Source organism: Manduca sexta, chromosome 13 (assembly GCF_014839805.1).
Source record: "Manduca sexta isolate Smith_Timp_Sample1 chromosome 13, JHU_Msex_v1.0, whole genome shotgun sequence".
Lineage (NCBI taxonomy): Eukaryota > Metazoa > Arthropoda > Insecta > Lepidoptera > Sphingidae > Manduca > Manduca sexta.
In genome coordinates this window covers 6,600,596-6,620,782 of record NC_051127.1, presented here as the reverse complement: position 1 = coordinate 6,620,782, position 20,187 = coordinate 6,600,596, and the positions used below count along the sequence as shown (strand labels likewise).

The window sequence follows — 20,187 nt, the reverse complement described above, 5'->3', positions numbered from 1 at the left end:
GGAGTTGGATTATTGTTTTGCGGGTCGTACGTCGTTCAGGTGTTTTTGATTATGTACAGATAGCATAGAAAGGGTTTCTTCATCAGGTCAGTTAATCTTTAAAAAGTTAAAGGTTTCATGCGAAGTAAGTGTTTGTAAATAGAATTAATATAACCCGAAAATAAAATCGCGTACTAGGGTTACAGAACACGTTGTCTTACATTTTAGGTGCCAGGAGAGCATAAAATTAAAGCGTTCGTAACGACATGAACAAGATAATTAGATGATAAATATAAAGAAAATATGATATTATTTCGATTTAAAGCAAAAAAAGGAATGTTTGCAAGTCGTGTGAGTACAGCAAAGTGTTCTAGAAATTTCTTCACTCATACGAGACAATACTTTTATTATTGCTTTAAATGACGAGACGAGCTTGCCGTTCGTCTGATGGTAAGCAATTCGAGTGCCCATAAACAGTAGAAACACCATCCAACACCTTGAATTACAAAGTATTGTTTGGCTTTTCACTGCGCTCGCCATCCTGAGACATGTGATGTTATGTCTTATTATGTCCAGTAGTTACACTGGCTACAATGTCCTTCAAACCGGAACACAACAGTGACTACACGCTGCCACTTTAGAAATAGACATTGCGGTGGTACCTACGCAGGCGGACTCTCACATATGAGAGACCTACCACCAGTAAATAAATATGATACAATACAAAACGAGACAAAATAGCATCTAATCGCTTAGCAAATAGCAGATGGTATTTGCCCGCTGTCCGTACAATAGGCGCGCGGTACCTGCGTTTGTTTCCGCGTTAACTTTAATTAACTAATAAACATGTCGCCGCGCGGCCCGTCTTAAATTAAACCTAAACGAAAATTGCTCGAAGCTCCCGCCGAACCCATGATGTCCTGGTACTTCGGATTTGATACAGTGGTTCAATTATTTTGCAACTTTGGTTTGCTTACAATTGTGTATGGGTTTTATTTATTTAATCTGTTTACATATATGAAATATTATTGTTTTTATATTAAACACAAATACTTGAAAAATATGTTTTATAAATTTTTTTCATCATCGCCTTGGTTAATTCTGCGTTTATGTTCTTCAAATCGCAAAGAAGATAATTTTGGTCCGCAATTTGATCCAGTTAATAAAGTAATAGAGGGGTGTCATGAATCTTGCGTGTGGTAGTGAGATTGGTACCTTATAATGTAAGTTTTAAGATAGTTTTCACTTTACGATTATAACGCCAGGCCTGTGTGATAACAATTGTTGCAATGAATACCTCATAATAGCCTCCGTTTTATGTTTTTGAAACTTAGAATTATCTATATCCAAGTATTTATTCTGAGATCTAAATTTAATTAGTAGAAGGTCCAAGTCTTAACTTACCAAATTGACAGATCAAATAAGAAACGAAAAACTAGGGTTTTAAAGCACTTCTTTCCCATACTACACTGATAAGAATTATAGAAAAGGACTGTACTGCTACTTTTATTTTTTTGATAATTATTGTTAAATATTAATTTTCGTACATATAGGTTTTAATTAATATTTAAATATAGGTTTATATATTCTTGATTTTTTTAGGGGCGACCTATATAATAAAGGTAGTTCTGCCTCAGGCCTTTCTAGAACTTTCTAGATTTTCCACATCCACTGTCCACCATTTCCCAAGTCCATGAAGATACATAAATTGACACAGCTCAGTTTCATCTCGCGTTTCTTTTGTCGCCGGCGTTGGGGGGTGGCGCGTGGCTCTAGTGGGGGTCCGGGGGGTCCAGGGGGGGCTAAGGTTGACAAATGGGCCGCTCCGAGCATCCGCGAGCGATACAATCGGTGCGTTGCTTACTGTGCTCCGTTGTAGGAAAAAAGGTAGGGTTGTCACCGAGGGAGATTGATTTCAACATTGTTTTGTTATGATCAAAATTAGATGTTATTTAAGTATGAATTTTTGTATCATAGAATTTTTATTTTGTACAAAATATTAATTATAGTAGTGTCTCTATATTTAATAAACAGGATCCTCAACTCTACTAAGAGGATAAAATGTTTACTGATCTTTGTATATATTATAGACAAATAACAAAGGTTTAGTTTGGTTCGGGTAATCCTGTCAAAAATACTATTGAATTCTTCATATCATGGAATATTTTAGTGTCCTTTAATATACCATTCTAAAGGTAACAGGAGCTTCTTACTTCTTTGAGTAAGTATTTTAGGAGTTCTGTTCACACGCTCAAGAGGCACATAAGTTGAGAAACAAATAGTAATGCTTCGAACTTATCAAATCTTAATCATCCTTTTGTTTTCATATTATGTATCTAAACTATGTAACATATTCCTAAAGTACTTTTATTGATCTAATGTCAATACTCATGCGCTGTTAAGGCGGACGTCAGACAATTACGGGAGATTCGATATCATGAAAAGATGCCACTAAAACAAAGTTTCTTTTGTCGTGGTAATTATTCTTTGAAACTTATCGCTTTATTTAAACATGTTGAGGTGGTAAAGCCTAGCTATGGATAGTTTTGCCTATATATCTCTATTTACGTTTTATACGGTTCGTCAAAGAGCTTCGATTATACTCCTTTTCTTTTTATCATGACTCTTCTCTCTAAATGGCGGCTGCCAGGATTACTATCTTTCGTCATTCTATCACTCAATCTGGACACCACTTTGCTTACTATCAGGTGCAGTGGAGCTACGTTGCCGGACGTGTATAGAAACACACTCATATTTTCATTCTGGTGTGGTTATGAATGGATACTTCTTCGCCAAGACCCGACTAACTGCTTGTCTAACTCTTGTTATCCTATGACAGTTACAAATAACATGTAGAAAAATATTAATTATTCTAATCCCTATTATTTTCTAATTGAGATTAGAAACGGGACAGCCCTGCGGCACGCGTCACTGGACTCGTCCCAGCGCGCCATTACTCACTGTCGGCCGCCATTTTCGAGCCACGCCCGCTACGCCGCGCCGCGCCGCGTACCGCTACGCCGCGTATCGCGCTACGTAGCGTGGCGTAGAAACCGTAGCGACGGTTACCTAATTCTGTGTTTCTTAAGATTATTAATATATTGGACAGATTTTTTTAAAGGCCGTTAGTATATTACTAATAGTATAGAGATGGCTAATAAGTTGAGTTCATAATATTATTATTCCAAGTATATGATTATTAGAAATTGAGCATAGCATTGAAACTGTAAATATTTTTTCATATATATCTTTTTAGATCCCCAGTGTATAATCACGAGTAGTTTAGTTCCACTGTAAAGAGTAAGAAAGGGAATGATCTCTGAAAGTTACATCTTATACTGCATCGTCACTAACTATCAGATGAGATGACAATTAATTGTTAGTCATTATGTTATATAAAACTACAGAAAGATCTTGCTTTATCTTTAGTCCAAATTAAACCTAATATGGTAGGCCATGTTTTACCTAAGCTAAGAAACTTGAATTCTATTACAATCTTAACGATTTCGGCTTTCGTATTTTCTTAGACATGAATTATGGATGCTTTCACAACCTACCTATAATATAATTATGCGAAATGACAAGACTACAGTTATTTCTCACTAGCTTTTGCTTGCAGTTCCGCTCGCGTGGAAAACTTTGGATAAAAAGTCTATATCAGAAGTAATGTACCTTCCTTTTAGTGTAAAAATTCAAAATAAAGTAACTGCTGAGATTATCGGGGAGTAATGTACCTTACTATTAGTGTAAAAATTCAAAATCGGTGGAGTAGGTGCTGAGATTATCGCTTTCAAACAACTCTTTAGCTTTATATAATAATATAGATTAAGGAATCCGCATTTCCTGACGTAAGCAACGATTCCCCTTAGAGACTATTCATAACTATTCTGGAATTTGAAACAACCGGTGCAGTGTAGTCATGTTCTGTGGAATACCAGAGCTTCTCGCGAGCTTTGTTATATGTGGTAGCATTGGTTTTCGACTATGTCCGTCTTACCTAAATAAAAAAAATCCTTCTAGGATAAAATATTTGTGTTCAGCAATGGCGAAGGGTCTATATTACACGAACCCTGTCTGCTTTCCTTTCGTAATTTATATAAAATTTATTATCATAGATTTGCACACCGCATTTATGCATATTAGTATCTATATGTTGTGTCGGGTTCTCTTTAGGAAAAAATCACCGTTTGACATTGATATCAGGATATGTTGTGTGCAAATCAAAGTCTATTTAGCTGTTGTGACATATATCAAAGTATTTTCTTATTATTAATTCATAAAATGTAAACATTTACCCCCTTATTCATAATGTTATTTATCTAAGGACGGAGCATTGCTGTGATAACAAGTCTGTTTTTCAGTGCTGACGGCATGGCAGCCTTCGCAGTGCGTAGACATAGGGCCGTTGTGATTGGTTAATATTGAGATACAACTTAAATTTAGTTGGGTGTCAGATAAACAAAGGTGAACAAACTGCAAGCTGTCCGATAAACAATGCTGAGAAACAGACTTGTTATCACAGCAATGCTCCGTACTTAGATAAATGACGCCTATGAAATAAGGGGGTTAGATTTTACTTATTTTTAATCTACTACTAGTTCCGATGTTTCTATAAGATCGACGCCCAAGAAACTTTAGTTTTGCTCTTTTTTATTTTACTATGTAGATTTTTTGTTCATTTGTGGATAATTAACCACTCATATGTGAATCTTAGATCAGTTACTCTACTAACAGTTCAGAAGTTTCCACCAAAGGCCCGTCAAGAAACTCTAGTGTTAATAGCTCTTTTATTATATTAGAATGTAGATTTTTTGTGGATTTGATTGGATGGAGATTTATGGATAATGATCCACTATTTGAATCTGAAATCCCCTTATTATTTAAGATGGTCATTTTGTTTATACGTCGAGAGGTCTTATTGTACACATGTTATTTTGACAGAACGTAACAAGCACATAACGCATCGTGTCGCGTTTAACACAATAGTAATTGGCATATAAAATACCATTCCACGTTAATTTCACGAAGATAACGTACACACCGTGTTACGAATTTACTTTGTCATAGAGAATAAGGTCCCTGGTTGTAAAGATACTTGTAACAGTGAAGTGTGTATACAATCTAACTATATTTTAGTATAGCTATATGTATCTAATATAAATATTATGATGAACATTGATTTCTTCGATGATTTTCAATATATTTGTCTGCCAAACTTACCTGTGTTGATTTTCAAAGTTGTAAAGTGTACTTAAAATAGTTTTTGGTTGAGATTTCATAATTTACGTCTTGAGATGTTAATGAGACTTAACATCTCACGTCTCAGGATGGCGAGCGCAGTGGAATACTAAATCATATTTTGTATTTCAAGGTGTTGAATGTTGTTTCTATTGTTTATGGATCGTATCGCTCACCATCAGGCGAACGGCAAGCTCGTCGCGTCATTCACAGCAATAAAAAAATTAAATTGGCTTTGTCGTATCGGTGGGATAGTTTGGCTCTACCAAGATTCTTGGTAGCGTGAAAATCTATATTTTACTGTCTTGTTTCTTCTTTAAGTCATAATTTTATTAAATGTAGGTAATATGACTTATCAATAAAAAAAATATCTTTAGTTCTTTCTTACTTATTACGAGGTGTTTAATATCTGGTTATTTTTTATTTCAATTTCTAAAATATCTTAGGTTTTGTCATTCTAAGTTTAGTAAAAGTGTGAATCATTGTTTTGGTCTTATAGCCAGAGTTATTTTTATATAACAACCTCGATTGTTTGTAGTTCTTTAAATCGGATGTCTGGGTATAAAGTGTCATAAGTCAAATTTAGAAGTATTTTGTGTATTTCCTTTGATCTAGTGTCTTATGTGTTGGGTAGTTTGTATTTATGTGTCATCATAATTATGTTAACTAGTAATAATTTCTTAAAGGTTAAACGTTATTCCCAAATTGACAACTGTATATCATTCCAAAACGTGTAAGCGATATAAAAATGAAACAATGAATTTTTTTTAGGTTTTAATATTTTTTACACAATTTGTAGCATTCATAATGCCGACACATTATCGTCAGTTGTTCGGACGGCGCCGCCAGCGGCCGCGAGACCGCCTGTCTCATCGGAAATGATACAAATATATAAGGGCTGGTGACGTCACAGCGGCTCGCTGACGGGCCCACACACCTCTTTAGCACTATATTTACAGTAACTCCGTGACTCAAATTATATAATGTACATATATAATAAAGAGAAAAATCAAAATAATTATTATTTAAATTTTTTATTTTTTTACCTTTTTATATCAATTAATACAATTAATACCTAACAACTACTATTTAAGATTTTTCTCTTAATAAAAAATATATTACACGCAATGTGGATAACAATACGTTTATAACAAAGTTCCGGTGTTGCGAATGAAGTATGTACGTAATACTGAGGCTTGACGCGTGACGCTCCTGTCAGACGATGACTCCGTGAGGCGACACCTCCCGAGAACAACTCCAGATGCCTCATGCGAAAATAATATTTTACAAAGCTAAATTAAACTAGGGCTCATTGAGACGGTCTTGCTGTTTACCAATAGATTTAATGTTGAGACAATGATGGTCAAGTCACTTTTTTAAGTTAACCATTGTTGATATCTTTCTAGTATAAGGGTTTTGTTAAAGCTTTTTATTGTTATGTGGCAGAATTGTGCGTATTTGTGCTGGACTCTATCAAGTCTGATAGAATAAAACTAAATCAGGATACAATAATTCTTTACACTGTATTTCATAAAAACAAAGATTTATACTAAAAACTGTGCATTTGTTCTCGAGAAATGTTATAGATGATTATTTACAAAAGCTAACAAACTTTCATTAAGATGGCAGGTTGTGACGCGGCTGTTCTTAATAATTTTATCCAACAACGAAATTCTAATATTAAAATTGAACATTTGTGTAATACATATACGTTCTGCTGTGTTTTTAGATGGTAAAATTTTAGTTAATTAACTCATTTTTTAAGAGATTACGTAAAACAACCGCCTCACAAACGTTACACAAGAAGTTACTGTGTCGATTACCCTAGTATAAAGCTTGTTTCGGATAACTTATATTTGCTATCAAAGTTCTCTGACGATATATATAGCTCCCTCTCGTATACATGCTAAGGCTGTAATGCATCGCATTACTTACAAATGGTTATATTTTACAAATACTAAACTGTACTGTGAGATGATTTTGAGTTACTACGCTTTGACACGCGGCGTCCGTTTTTATTGTCTTTAATATTCTTTGTGTTTATTATTATTCTTTGTGTTCGGTCGTTAGTGTAGCTTCTCGAATATTCTGTAATGGATTAAGCTTGAATAGTAAATATTGATTTAATGAAGATATTCAATAAATTGTATCTTTTTAATCATTCAAAATTGGAATATTATCCTACTGAAATATCCTGTTTATTTATATATAGGAATATCCTGTTTACAGATAAACATGGGTATTAGATTTTATACTGTTGTAGGAAAGTTTCTTTTCTTTCTCACGTAAATTGCTTAAGGGTAAAAGAGACACAAAAGTAGTTACTCGATTAAAGTATTTACATATTAGTAAAGGTCTGGGGAAAAGGATTGTATACACGCCTTGTATTCGAATTTCAATTGTAACAATCACTCACAGTACAGCCGTTTCGTGGTCCAATACAATTTAGAGTTCCGTGAACGACCAGAAACAGCAGCACTCTTCAAATTCCTTTACAAAATTTAAAAAGTACCAAATGTTTCCACGCTACTCACGACCGAGTACAAACTCGTAATTACATAGAAAACAAGTAGTTCGGACCACGAAACTAAATTAATGTGACGACGAAAAGACACTATTTTCAGTCGTGAAATATCACACGATTTTCATGTATTATAATTATGCGAATCGTGACCACAGATTAAAAAGATCGATCGCTCGTTGACGCGCCGTCAGTGCTGACGTTAATCGCGAATCCAAATAAATCCCACTCAACGCGCTCAAACCAAACTGACATGTTTGTTGACGTATTGACGTTCGTCGATCTTTTCAATCCGCAGCAGTTTATGGTCTCCTGGTAACATAGAAGGCAATTAACATCAGGTATCATCCATCAAGACAAAATATAGAGCTAAAAATCTCATTTTTATTTTAACATTGTAAAATATAATTTCGTGTTCGTATACATTGGTTACATTGTGCTATAGTATAATACACCAAGGCAAGGTGAGAGAGTCAATGATATTCCATACGCAATATCATCACTTTTTACATATATATATGTATAATAAATATATAAATTCAAAGATATGTACGTTATCTGTTAACTGAAACGACTGCGTTGTCTCTAATGCGTGAAATAGAAAATTGACATTAGTTTTAGAAGTACAATTTGAGCTTGATTGGTTAAAATTGAATAAATTAGTACTTAGGTAACAGAGCGCAACACTTTCGAAACGTAAGTAATTTACAACGCGAGTGGATGTGGGAGCGGCGCGGACGAGCGAGCCGGACTGGCGCGCCGACCGTCAGTCCGAACTGACGGCTGCGTCGACTGTCCAGCGGTCGGTCCGGCCGCGCTCGCTCCGGCCTCCCTCCGCTAACAAAATCATGTTCAAATATAACTAAAATCTATTAATACACAACGCCTTTACAAAATGATAATGTCCCATATTTACCTTTCTGTCGACGACCCAAGTACTTCCGTTGATAGTTACAACTTACAACTAATCAATTATTTATTTATATTTACGTAATAACAATACACAATTAGCTATAAATATTTATACGATAACTATCAAACCACATTATTGTAACATTCATCGAGTCTGCTCCTATTGTTCCGAGTGATAAAACCGCGTATTTTTACCTTTTTATTACATTTTTTTCTCATTAAATTATTTATATTAGGTGATTGCACCATTTATTATACAGCGTCCGTGTTCACTTCACGTTTACATTTACACTTTAAATTTTTTTTAACATTAAAGTTGACTTTAAACCTTAATTTAGGAGATCGTATACTGTTTCAAATATTACAAAATGTATCGCGTTACTTCATTATGTACACGTTAGCATCGTTCTCCTGTGTGTGGCGAGGTGCGCGGCGCTCGCGCGGGTGTCGCGCGGGTGTCGTGCGTGTATTGCGCGGGAGTCGCGCGGTTCGCGCCCGGGCGCCGCGCGCTGCTCGCGAGTCGCTCGTGCTCGGGAGCCCTCATGTCTCGTGTTGGGTAGCGTGGCCGCGGCCGTCTCCGGCTGAGCCCCAGCGATGTCACTGTTATTCATATCTGTAATAGAACATCTTATTTAATTCCTATACTCATCATTTTTCTTATTGCACCTTACTGTTTAGCCCGTTAAATTTATTTCAGTGAAATCGAAAAGCGTTTTAATATTCAAAAGGAAAAGTCTATTGTGGAGAGACAAATTTTTGTTTATTTAAATCAAAATTAGGGATCAGGTTTTCATCTAAGATTAAAATATAAAATTTCAAATATAACTTCAACAACATAAAAAAAGCAAACCAACTAAATTTGCTCGACCAAATCCAATGAACTTGACAATACTCACATGTACAAACAAGTAGAATGCATTAGAGATGATGGCCGTAGTACTCGGCGGGGTAATGCGCGTAGCCCTGGTGGAAGGCGGGGTCTGTGGGCGGCCTGTGCATCATCTGCTGGCCGTCCATCATGTACCCCATGGTCGCCTCGGGGCTGTACGCGCCGCTGGGGCCCGCGTGCGGGAACACTGACGGGTAGAACACTGTACCGTTAATAAGGCTGGCTGTATTACAAGGCGTATCGAAACAATTGTACTAGACTTTGTTAAGATAGCAAAAAATGTAGTCTCAAATATGTAATTAGTTATTAATAACAGTCTGTGGAAATAATTGTTTTCAAATTTATTAAAAAGGTAATCACATCAAGCCAAATTAAAAATAAATAAATTAATTATTATAGAAATGCAGAACGAAATATGTAAGTCTTTCGATGGCAGTTCCGGTTCTCGTATTAAATATAAACAAAACACAAACGAATTGAAATATAATTTTCATGAATTGAAATAAGAAGGGTTCATTGTATACAGACGGTATTTGCAGAATTGTTGATAAATTGTGTCAAGTAAGCAAGGCTGAAGAGTCAAACACACAAAGGTTCCCATTTTGAATTAATATTAATATTAATTTAAAAATAGTTTCACCAACAGATCCGAAACTCAGTTATATTTTGACATAACCTAAAATCAGACGATTCGTAACTTTGTAATCTACGACAAATAACAAAAGGAGGAAACTTAAAAAACACGATCACGCAAAAAGTAAGGCATTAACGATTGATCCCGAGATTCCTGTGTTTGTCCCGCAGCTCTCAGGGCGCAATGGCGCGTGCCACCATAAAAGACCCCACGAGGAAGGCGGAAATCGGCGTCTGTAATGGCCGAACACCATTACTTTACGATTGATAATCCATGGGAAATATTGCTTTCGGAAGCCATAACAGTTTTGTGGTAAAATTGTGCGGCTGTAGGTTGCTTCACGATTCTTCTATTGTGCTTTAGTTGAATGTTTTGCATATATTCCGGGTATGGCGGTGAGATATATGCTTATTGTGATTTTTATTACGTCGTGGATATTTGTTGGCAGTCGTTTTTAATCAAAAAAGTTTTGATTTATGGAGTATTACACGTATAATCATATCTATTATATATATTAGACTATTTTTTAATAAATAGTGGAATTACATTAGTTTTATCACATTAAACAACCGGACAGTAATTTCCTATAAACACATCGGAACGTCTGAAGTCCCATCACTCTATTTATTCAATACACTTCACACAATAATAGCGTACGCAGATTGACAATAAATCTTGATCGTTTAAAGATTGACGCACTGACAAATAAGATGTGGGCAGTTGCGTAACACACGTCAAATTAAGCTGATCGTATGCACGGAGTTGTCAATCCGTACTTTGTACAGAACGACTAACATCTGACAGCTACCAAGTGGTTGTGTCAAGCCTGTGACTGATAAAGATTGATCGTGTGGACGCGGCCTATGACCAACGCTATTTTGAGTTTTATTGCGAGTAATATAGGGCGACAACTATTGAAGTAAGTGATGTTTATTCATTAGTATGACAAATTCCAGTTACGCTTTCATTTTTAATATACATGAATACAGGCTTATATTTAACAAATATTTTTAAAACCTATCTCTATAATCACTACAATATTTATTTAAAATTTACAGTTATTCAAATCTCTTATGATTGAAGCATTTATGTTTTATTTTCATCAAGCTGTCAATACTGACTGACCGCTACACGCTGAGCGGTATTTTAGCAATTATAGAACCCCTCGCAAACTGATGAAGTAGCGTGGTGCAGTCATCCGTGCTTCCTACCAGGGAAGAGGAAGCAATAACGTTGCTCCCCGCCGATCGAGGGCTGATCTTGAAACTTGACTTTATGTATTCAAACTTCTAATATTTACAATGTATGTTTCAATGGCGAAGAATGAAGTTTTTCGAAAGGCAACCCAACATATTATAGGTACTAATAATATGCATAAATGCGAGTTAGAAACCGTTCTAATGATAATTAGATTTTACAGAAATTACGAAAGGGAAGCCGGTAGGTATCGCGTTATGTGGACCCTTGGCCACTGGTATGTTCTAATAATATAATATCGTCCTGCCCTGTATTATATACTGTCCCACTGTTGGGCACGGGCCTCCTCTACTACTGAGAGGGATTAGGCCTTAGTCCACCACGGTGGCCTAGTGCGGATTGGTAGACTTCACACACCCTCGAAAATTCCTATAGAGAATTTCTCAGGTATGCAGGTTTTCTCACGATGTTTTCATATTACATAATACACACATATTTGTTTAGAAAAGTCAGAGGTGTGTGCCCTTGGGATTTGAACCTGCGGACATCGTCTCGACAGTCCGTTCCACAACCAACTAGGGTATCGCCGCTTCTAATAACAATAAATAATATTTTACAAATAATTATGACGATTTCTAAACTCATGTAGTTAGTTGAACTGAATCATAATACAGGTTCACCTCTGGTCGGGTAATATAATTGCCGATCTACCTGACTAAGAACAAAATATTCTAAACAGCCTTCTACCTATGTCAACTGAAATATCACCAACAAACCGATAAAGCTCTAAGCGGATGCCCCGTCCGCCAAGTTCGTAAGGATGGAGCCGAAATTGTTTTGGCAGTCGGCTGAAGAAATGGCTTCCTGCGGTCCGGCCAGCAGGCACTCTTCCAATGTCCGACGCGGGTCGCTGTTGTTTTTTGGTTGCATTTCGGAAATTTGTAGTTTAGAAATAGATTTAATAGCTGTTTAGTTGTGCGTGAGGTTTTGGAAGATAACTAAAAAATGAGCATTTCGAAATCTTGATGCGGATGGAAAAACATTGTATTTGATTTCGCAAATTGATCGGATTAGGAATCAGTGCTCGATATGACGATTGCTTTCTGCATCATAGAACGATATGAACTTATCCGTAGTGTACATCTCTGCCTACTATTTCTGGGATAAAGGTGTGAATATATAAATAATAAATCAATCTTAAAACACTCACGTATAGGAGAGGTGCCAACTGACTAATCCGACTACATTTATATTGTAAGAGTACAGAAAACGAATGTTTTTTCATGTTATATAAATTTCCGCAACCATTATCTAGAGATTAAAACAATTTATTAATAAAACACTTAATGTGTTTACAAAGCTTGCAGTCTTCAATAAATTAATGCTGTTAACATTTGTTTTGAATTACGGATTACTCAGTATTAGTTTTTTTTTAATTGTACGTTTGATTTGAGGATATGTTTTTATATAACGATATTATAGGCGAGTTTGTTGCTCATATGATACGCGCCCATAAATAAGTACTAGCCAAGGTTTTGATTTCATAATGAATTTATAGTTCATTGTTTCCTTTAAAATGATTTCAATCTCCTTCGAACTAGAATAATACAGTACTAGGAAATTAAAAAATATAAAACTGTGGTTTCTACACAAAAATACATACCAGATTTGTTACTTAGCGAAGTCAGTTTGTATTTTGCGCATAAATTAATTCCCAAAATGAAAATTATCGCACCTCTAAGCCCGCGACGATCGCGTCGACACCGTTGCAAATTGTCATAAGTGGTATTTTGGCAAAAACATTTTTTCACGTGGCACGCGTCCAAACGGCTTTTAAAAATAAATCGAGCGTGTACCCGTTAATTCTTACACAAAAATAGTTTATTTTGATTTGAATGACATGAAAACTGCTATATTATCGTACGATTGTTTCTTTTTTGAAATAACGTGGACAGTTACTGTTGTACTTGTCTTGTTGCTTGCATGTATTTGTAAAAAAATGTAGAATTTATGAATATTAGGCTCTGTTCACACGCGCGTGACTTAGGAGTAGAAAACATTAAATTTATAGATGGTATTAATATTGCGTGCAACGTGTATGGTAGGTGAGGAAACTATTCTCATTATTGCATATCTGCTGACTGATATTGGAAAGTTAGGTTCGTTAGGTTTGAATAATATTTTTTCAATTGACAGTAATTTACATGCCTTCGGCCGCAAGCTTTGGATTTTTTATTTCTATGAAGTGTATCATCGATTGCTAGAAGTTTCTCTCATTGTTTGTATTTATAAAGAACAAACTTTTGCTTGCGGCTTCGCCTGGGTAAGGGTTAGCCGGGAAAAAAGTAGCTTATGTTCTTCCCAGGGTCTCATATGGCGATACTTAGTAATGATCATCGAAATCTGTTCGTTTGTTTTTGAGTTTATGGCGTTGAGAAACAGACAGATGTGAGGCGGGACTTTGTTTTATAGTATGTAAGGATAATTTTCAGTACCCTATAACATTTTAAGTCACAGTTAATTACTATTAACAAAAGTTAACTTTGATTCACAAAGAAAACTAGAAAACGTTAATAATAAAGCAAAATCTAGTACATCATATCTGTTATAACTAAATTCGCACAAGGTAGACGGTGTAAGTTCGCAGAAACCACGGTATATTAACACGTCGTCATGCGCTGGACATAAGGTTGTCATCGTACAGCGTCGCTCGCCACACATCGCCGACGTCATGCCGCCGCATTGGCTAATGAATTTATTATAAGAGCATAAATTGCACCGTGATGCGACGCCATTACCCCACCAGACTGTAAATTACAATACGTTCGAGCCGCGGCCCGATCGTTTATCGAGCCGCGCTGATTAAAACCGTTCGATATTTTTTATATTTGTTTACACGTAATGAGAAAAGATCTAATCCACAAAGGGAGAAACTCGCAGATAGAGCACACATCGCCGAGGAGGGGCGAGTGATGGATCGCCCGGGACGGGTCAACGAATTCGGACATTATTCTTTTTTACCCTTCTTGCGTTCCCGGCGTTCGCAAGAGTAAGCCCTTTTTCTGCGACGTTCTTTTTTCCCCGGCTCGGAATTTTTGTTGGCTGCGTAACAGGGGGAGCCGGGACGTTTTATGGACTGTGCTACAATTACAAAGTAAAAATAGAATTGGTCGTTTGTAATTCTATTCCATATTGTCGACAAGGAATGGACAAAAAAGCCTCCGCGTCGGATATTCGTCGGCGTTTTTGTTTCGAGCGACACGAGTCGTTTTGACTTTAACAAGGGCGCTTATTTGTTATTAAACAGCGATGTGCTCTGTGGGAACGTTTGCAGTAAATTATCGCGTTAATGCAAAAACTATATCTTCATTAAAATTCATTTACGTTTCCCATTTTGTGACGTTACGTCGCCTCCCCTGAACAAATGCGTTTTATTGTCATGTTATATACCATATGTACAAACCATTTTTTATTATTAAAATAAAAAAAGTATGGCCTTTTTATTCTATTCTTTGATAGAATTAGTTATCTAAAATCTTTATTACGTGCAGTAGATGCACCATTTTCGAACACTCGTCTGTTGTATTACGTGACGCAATCATTGTTCCTTCAAGTATCTACAATCTAAACCATATTACTCACATTTCCTACATCATTATTACGGTCCAATTTTTAAAAGCCAGACACGTGAATGTTTGATCAAAAAGCGAACTAAATTCCATAGTGATTACTTAGAGACGCAGCTGTGTCGGCTCCATAACTCTTGGCCGGAGCGCTAAAAGCGACCGTCCCCCGGGATCTCAGTTGCAACTTGCATACAGTATGAAGCTTACTTTGCGGTCAGAAACTCAATTTTCGTGTTCAAAGTGGTGTCCGGCACGTCGGTGTTGTATGTACGTGTCTATTTATGCTGGCTTTGAGATATTGAAACTGGAGACGTAGTTTCATGAATGTAAGATGTGTATTGAGTGCTGAGTGGTACATTATGGTAAGTTTCGATTGAAATATGTAGGTTTACTCAGCAATGAATGCAATACATATAAGTTTATGTATATTTCGCAAATATTAATGGTTTTCGTGTAAAACTGCTGATCTAAAGTCTAATCTAGTTAGGAAAGCAATTATATATCTAATTATGTCTAATATCAGCATAAATGTAGTCAACAATTGTATACATCTGTCTTCTAGGAATGGCAATGTGATTACCTTTAATAAGTTATAAAAAGATATTTTGCAATATTACTCGAAGACAAATTATTTCCACATTATCCGTAAGAAGTAAAACTCAAATGATCTGTTGAATACATTGGCTCAATAATTGCCGTTTTAAAGTCATTAAATAATTAAATAACGTCAAACAGGCTCACGTTTCTCAGAAAAAATATGATATTAGTCGTATTTCAAGAAATATGATATTTAATGTTACTGAGCAATTATAATGCCGTGTGTTATAGATCTAATCATCGTTTAGCCTGTTTCTTGACATTTTATATAATACGAAATAAAAGCATTAAAAACGCCATTGAGTTAAGGAGGTTTGCGGTAATGCCTTTAACTACTTTAATGACAGGTTTATTTTATTTCAAGCTAATTTATATGAAATTATTCCAATTCCAACTACATTCTGAATTTAATATTAGAATCTTGAAGTAATACGCAAAACTCCTTTCATTTTGTGTTGATATATTATTTATTTATTTACAAATTATGACTAAAAATAAATTAATTTAAATTATGTCGGTAGGTGTACAAGAAAAATGTTACCTGCTCTATTTGACTGGTCGATCATTGGCTGCACTATCCTACGTCTCGCATTGATAAACCTGGAACAAAAAACATATATTAAATGTTGAAAAACTAGTAAACCTTACATATAGGTTGTAGATGCGTAATTGTATATTTTAATGTTATTTTTTAACTTATGTATGTCACGGGGATGACACATGGGACTTGTTGGAAATAGAAGTATTTTTAATTGTAATTAAAATAAGTAATTCTATTTTTATAATATAGAGTGACCGCCGGCGGAATTTCGACTATAAACTCGCATAGTGTTTAAACAAATTGCAATAACGGGAAGATAGAAGCCTTCAGATGCAGCAATCTTGAAGATTTTTTTATAACCATTAATAAATGGACTGTTTTGAATTTTAAGTGTTACTAGCTTTGATTGAAAACACATTTATGTTAGATAGTAAAGATGTCATTTCTAGACTGAATTAAAACAAAAAATCACATAGCTATCTTTATCATAGATAGGAATCTAAGTGCTGTAGGTATAGCACCTACTTCTTAAAGGGCGTGGTACGAGTTTAGATTGAAAACACATTTATAGTTAGATTGTAAAGATATCATTTCTAGACAGAATTAAGACAAAAAACGTGCTGTCTCTCTCATAGATCTATACTTCTTAAACGGCGTGGAACGAGCGTCACAATCATCACTTTTCATTACCAATATACCCACAATATCAATAAACACACAGCATAACCAGAGATTCTGGCTGGATCGTAATTTCGCGACAATTACACGCGCAATATGTTTTACGTCAACTGAATAAGTAATCTGTTGCTAGAGCCCCCGTCCCCCCGCGCCTCCCGCCGACCCCCGCCCCCACCGCAGCCAGTGCACTTCCAAAATTAACTGTCACCGTGAATTATGTACGCACAAACGGACACACACGCGATTGCCTTTTTTGATTCGATTATATTCGATTGTGTCGATAATTACCATCGTTATCGTGTTTTTATTACGTTTAAAATTGGAACGTTGGTTTTTATGAGAATTTGTAATTTGAAGTATAGGTGTTGTTGTCGAGGTGTTTCCGATTATCGATGTTTGTGGTATTAATAGTGTTGTTAACGATTTATCGTAACTTATAGAATGAATATTGATCTTAACCTTACAGTTAATCGTTAGAGCCCTTTATTAGTCAATAAGATACCTAAAGTAGTTGTCAGAAGAAATGTAGTATACAGTGATGACATTACTAATTAAAAATAATTAGAATTATTAATAAAATATTTTTTTTAAACTCATTCAGGCCTTCATCCTCGAAGAGATAGGCACAGGACCATCTCGTTTACTATCCTTCGTGTATGTTTCGTCCCATGATGTGATGAGGACAAGCCTCGCCATATCGGGTGTAAAGAACAGATTTCGGGCGGATTGTCATACCGCCACCAAGGCAATTTTAATACATTAAAATATACACATTACTTAAACTCTACACTAATATTTATCACAGAGATTTATAACACGTCCCTATTTCAAATTAATTAAAAGACAACATAAGTTTAAAACATAAATAATATAACAACTGTTGCAATTCCAAATTGTCCAGAAGGGACAATCCCTGCGCAGAGGTCCCGCTGTACTGTTCATATCTAAATTAGTACATTAACTGATCGTCTAAGGGGTGGGGGTAGAGGCATCGATCGCCTGATATAATGGGCTATTTATACTTAAAAAAAGCGGCCATGGCCTAGTTGGGTGTGGAACGGACTGCCGAGACGAATGTCCGCAGGTTCAAATCCCAAGGGCACACACCTCTGAGTTTTCTAAAATTATGTGTGTATCCTTTGTGAATTATCGCTTACTTTAACGGAGGAAAACGTCGTGAGAAGTTCTTTATAGGAATATTGAGGGTGTGTGAAGTCTATCAATCTGCATTAGGCCAGCGTGGACTAAGGCCTAATTCCTCTCAGTAGTAGAGGAGGCCCGTGCCCAGCAGTAGGACAGTATATAATACAGGGCTGATGATGAAACTTAAAAATGATTTTTTTATTTACTATTGTAATGAACTTTCTTAAATTAAGACGTTTTTTCTCAAGCTTTAGCAGTCTTATTTATAAAAAAATCGCAGCTAAGCTTAAAACACAATTTACTCGATCAGCTGTAAGTCAAAACCCGCCATCTTGCTTATTAATTAGGTTTAAACTAGGAACCGTTGATGTTTTTGACAGCTATTTAAGCAATTCTTAACCTCTTAATGCTAAACAAGTTTATAAGCTAGATGCTTACATTAAAAATATCATATATAAGACAAATTATTCATATTGTATTATCCACGATAGGTCGATGTGGAAATCTTTGGAGGAGGCCCTTGTTCAGCAGTGATTCCTGTGGCTGATGATGATAACCACGAGCAGTACTATAGGTTTTGCTTGTAGCTTGGTCCGTTTGGAGTTTTTTTTGCGCGATAAAAACTAGCATATTGTGTTAATTCAGAACAGGTTTAGTAGACAAAATTTTGTCCAAATCCGTTGAGGAGTTTCTTCACATTATTATCAAACACTAATTTCGCTAAACACAAAATTCGCATTTTTGATATTAGTAACACCATAATCAAACAGACATAACTCAACAACAGCGTAATCCGAACTCCATAATGATACATTCTTACCCCTGCCCTCGCTAAACATTGGATTTGCATACGTATTTATTTTATTTGAAACGTGCCCCAGTCGTAAATCATAAACAGTGATTTGGATCCGTTAATTTCTGGAGGGGATAGGGATGTCAAACGGTGGGTAATGGCGAGTCTGCAGTTGCATTCGCACCCCATCATGTAAATATGACTAATTGCATAAAGATGAATAAGATTTGTGCATTACGGTGCCCCGGGGTATTCGCACCTTATGTTGCCAGTTGTTTGGGAAGGGGTATGGTTGCAATTTGCTGTGTTTAGGTTGGTAATTATATTGTTTTAATTAAATATTCCTTGATAGGCTATAGTTATTAATGATTTTTATAAGAATTGGGCAAAAAGAGGCGAAAACTTGATCGTTTTAGTAGTTTTAATGAAAGCTATTTTTTTTGCATGGCAATGTGTCCTCAATGCGTCTGATGTTAAGTGAAGTCTAAGAAAACGTGTAGGTCAGTCAGGAAAGCTTTTTGCCTTGAAGTTATATATATTTAATAACATAATAATATATATTATTATATAAAACATAAAACGGTCTGTAATCGAGATCACACCCACAATATATCCGCTATTTTCATAACCTACCAAACTTTTGTTCAACATCTAACACCAATTTCCATCCAAATAGTGTTATCCCATTTGAACCCATGATGTCCCGACCAAGTTATTATCACAATTGGGAGATTTCCCGGCTTTTACCTAAATAGGGAAAGTTAAAAAGGCAATTTGACGATTGCGACACGTATCGCCGCCCCTACCGCTCGAATTAAATTTTAATTTCGTCGCGAAGTTTTTGCTTTTTAATTACCTTAGTGAGAATTGATTGGGGTATTTCTAGAAGTGATTATAGGTTATGTATTTTAAGGTTTTAAAAGGGGAATTTTTTATTGTTTCCGAGAACCAGAAAATGTATTCCTATTATTTGGTATTTCCATGCATCTTGTCTAGTATATTCGCTGAACATGGAGAAGGGAAGTTATTTATTAGTATAATAAGTAAGGTTTTTGGTTACCTACTGTTTCAGTTATTTATTTCTTTGAAATTCACATGAACCTTAATAATTATAACCACAATTTGAAATACATTTAACTTAGCCACAGCAATTATTTTGTTATTTTTTCGACACATTTCAACACTTACAAGAAAACGGCACAAGTACATTTTGGAACGTTTAAGCAGGGTAAACAAGGCAGGTGGGCGCGTCCGGGGTCGGCAGTGGCTATAAATTCTGTTTTTCCCTAATTAAGCCTTAATTCCGGCGTACGGCGGGGTGGTGAGCCGCTCGCTTGAGGAATCAAAAGGGCGTGTACTATTGCTGAATTGTTGTTTACTATTACTAACGTCTTGTGTACGTGTTGAGGAATGTTGAAATGTAAAGTGTATAATTGTTG

At 35.8% G+C, this 20,187-nt stretch overlaps 1 protein-coding gene across 1 annotated transcript in view; it reads right to left on the bottom strand.

The window, feature by feature from the left end:
* Window positions 1-6,499: 6,499 nt before the first annotated feature.
* Window positions 6,500-20,187, bottom strand: part of LOC115450162 (homeobox protein homothorax) — a 302,038-nt gene continuing 288,350 nt past the window's right edge. The window contains 3 exon segments of the mRNA XM_030178157.2: window positions 6,500-9,263; window positions 9,547-9,741; window positions 16,135-16,193. Of these exon segments, the coding sequence (XP_030034017.2) occupies window positions 9,569-9,741; window positions 16,135-16,193 (232 nt within the window). The 3' untranslated portion in view covers window positions 6,500-9,263; window positions 9,547-9,568.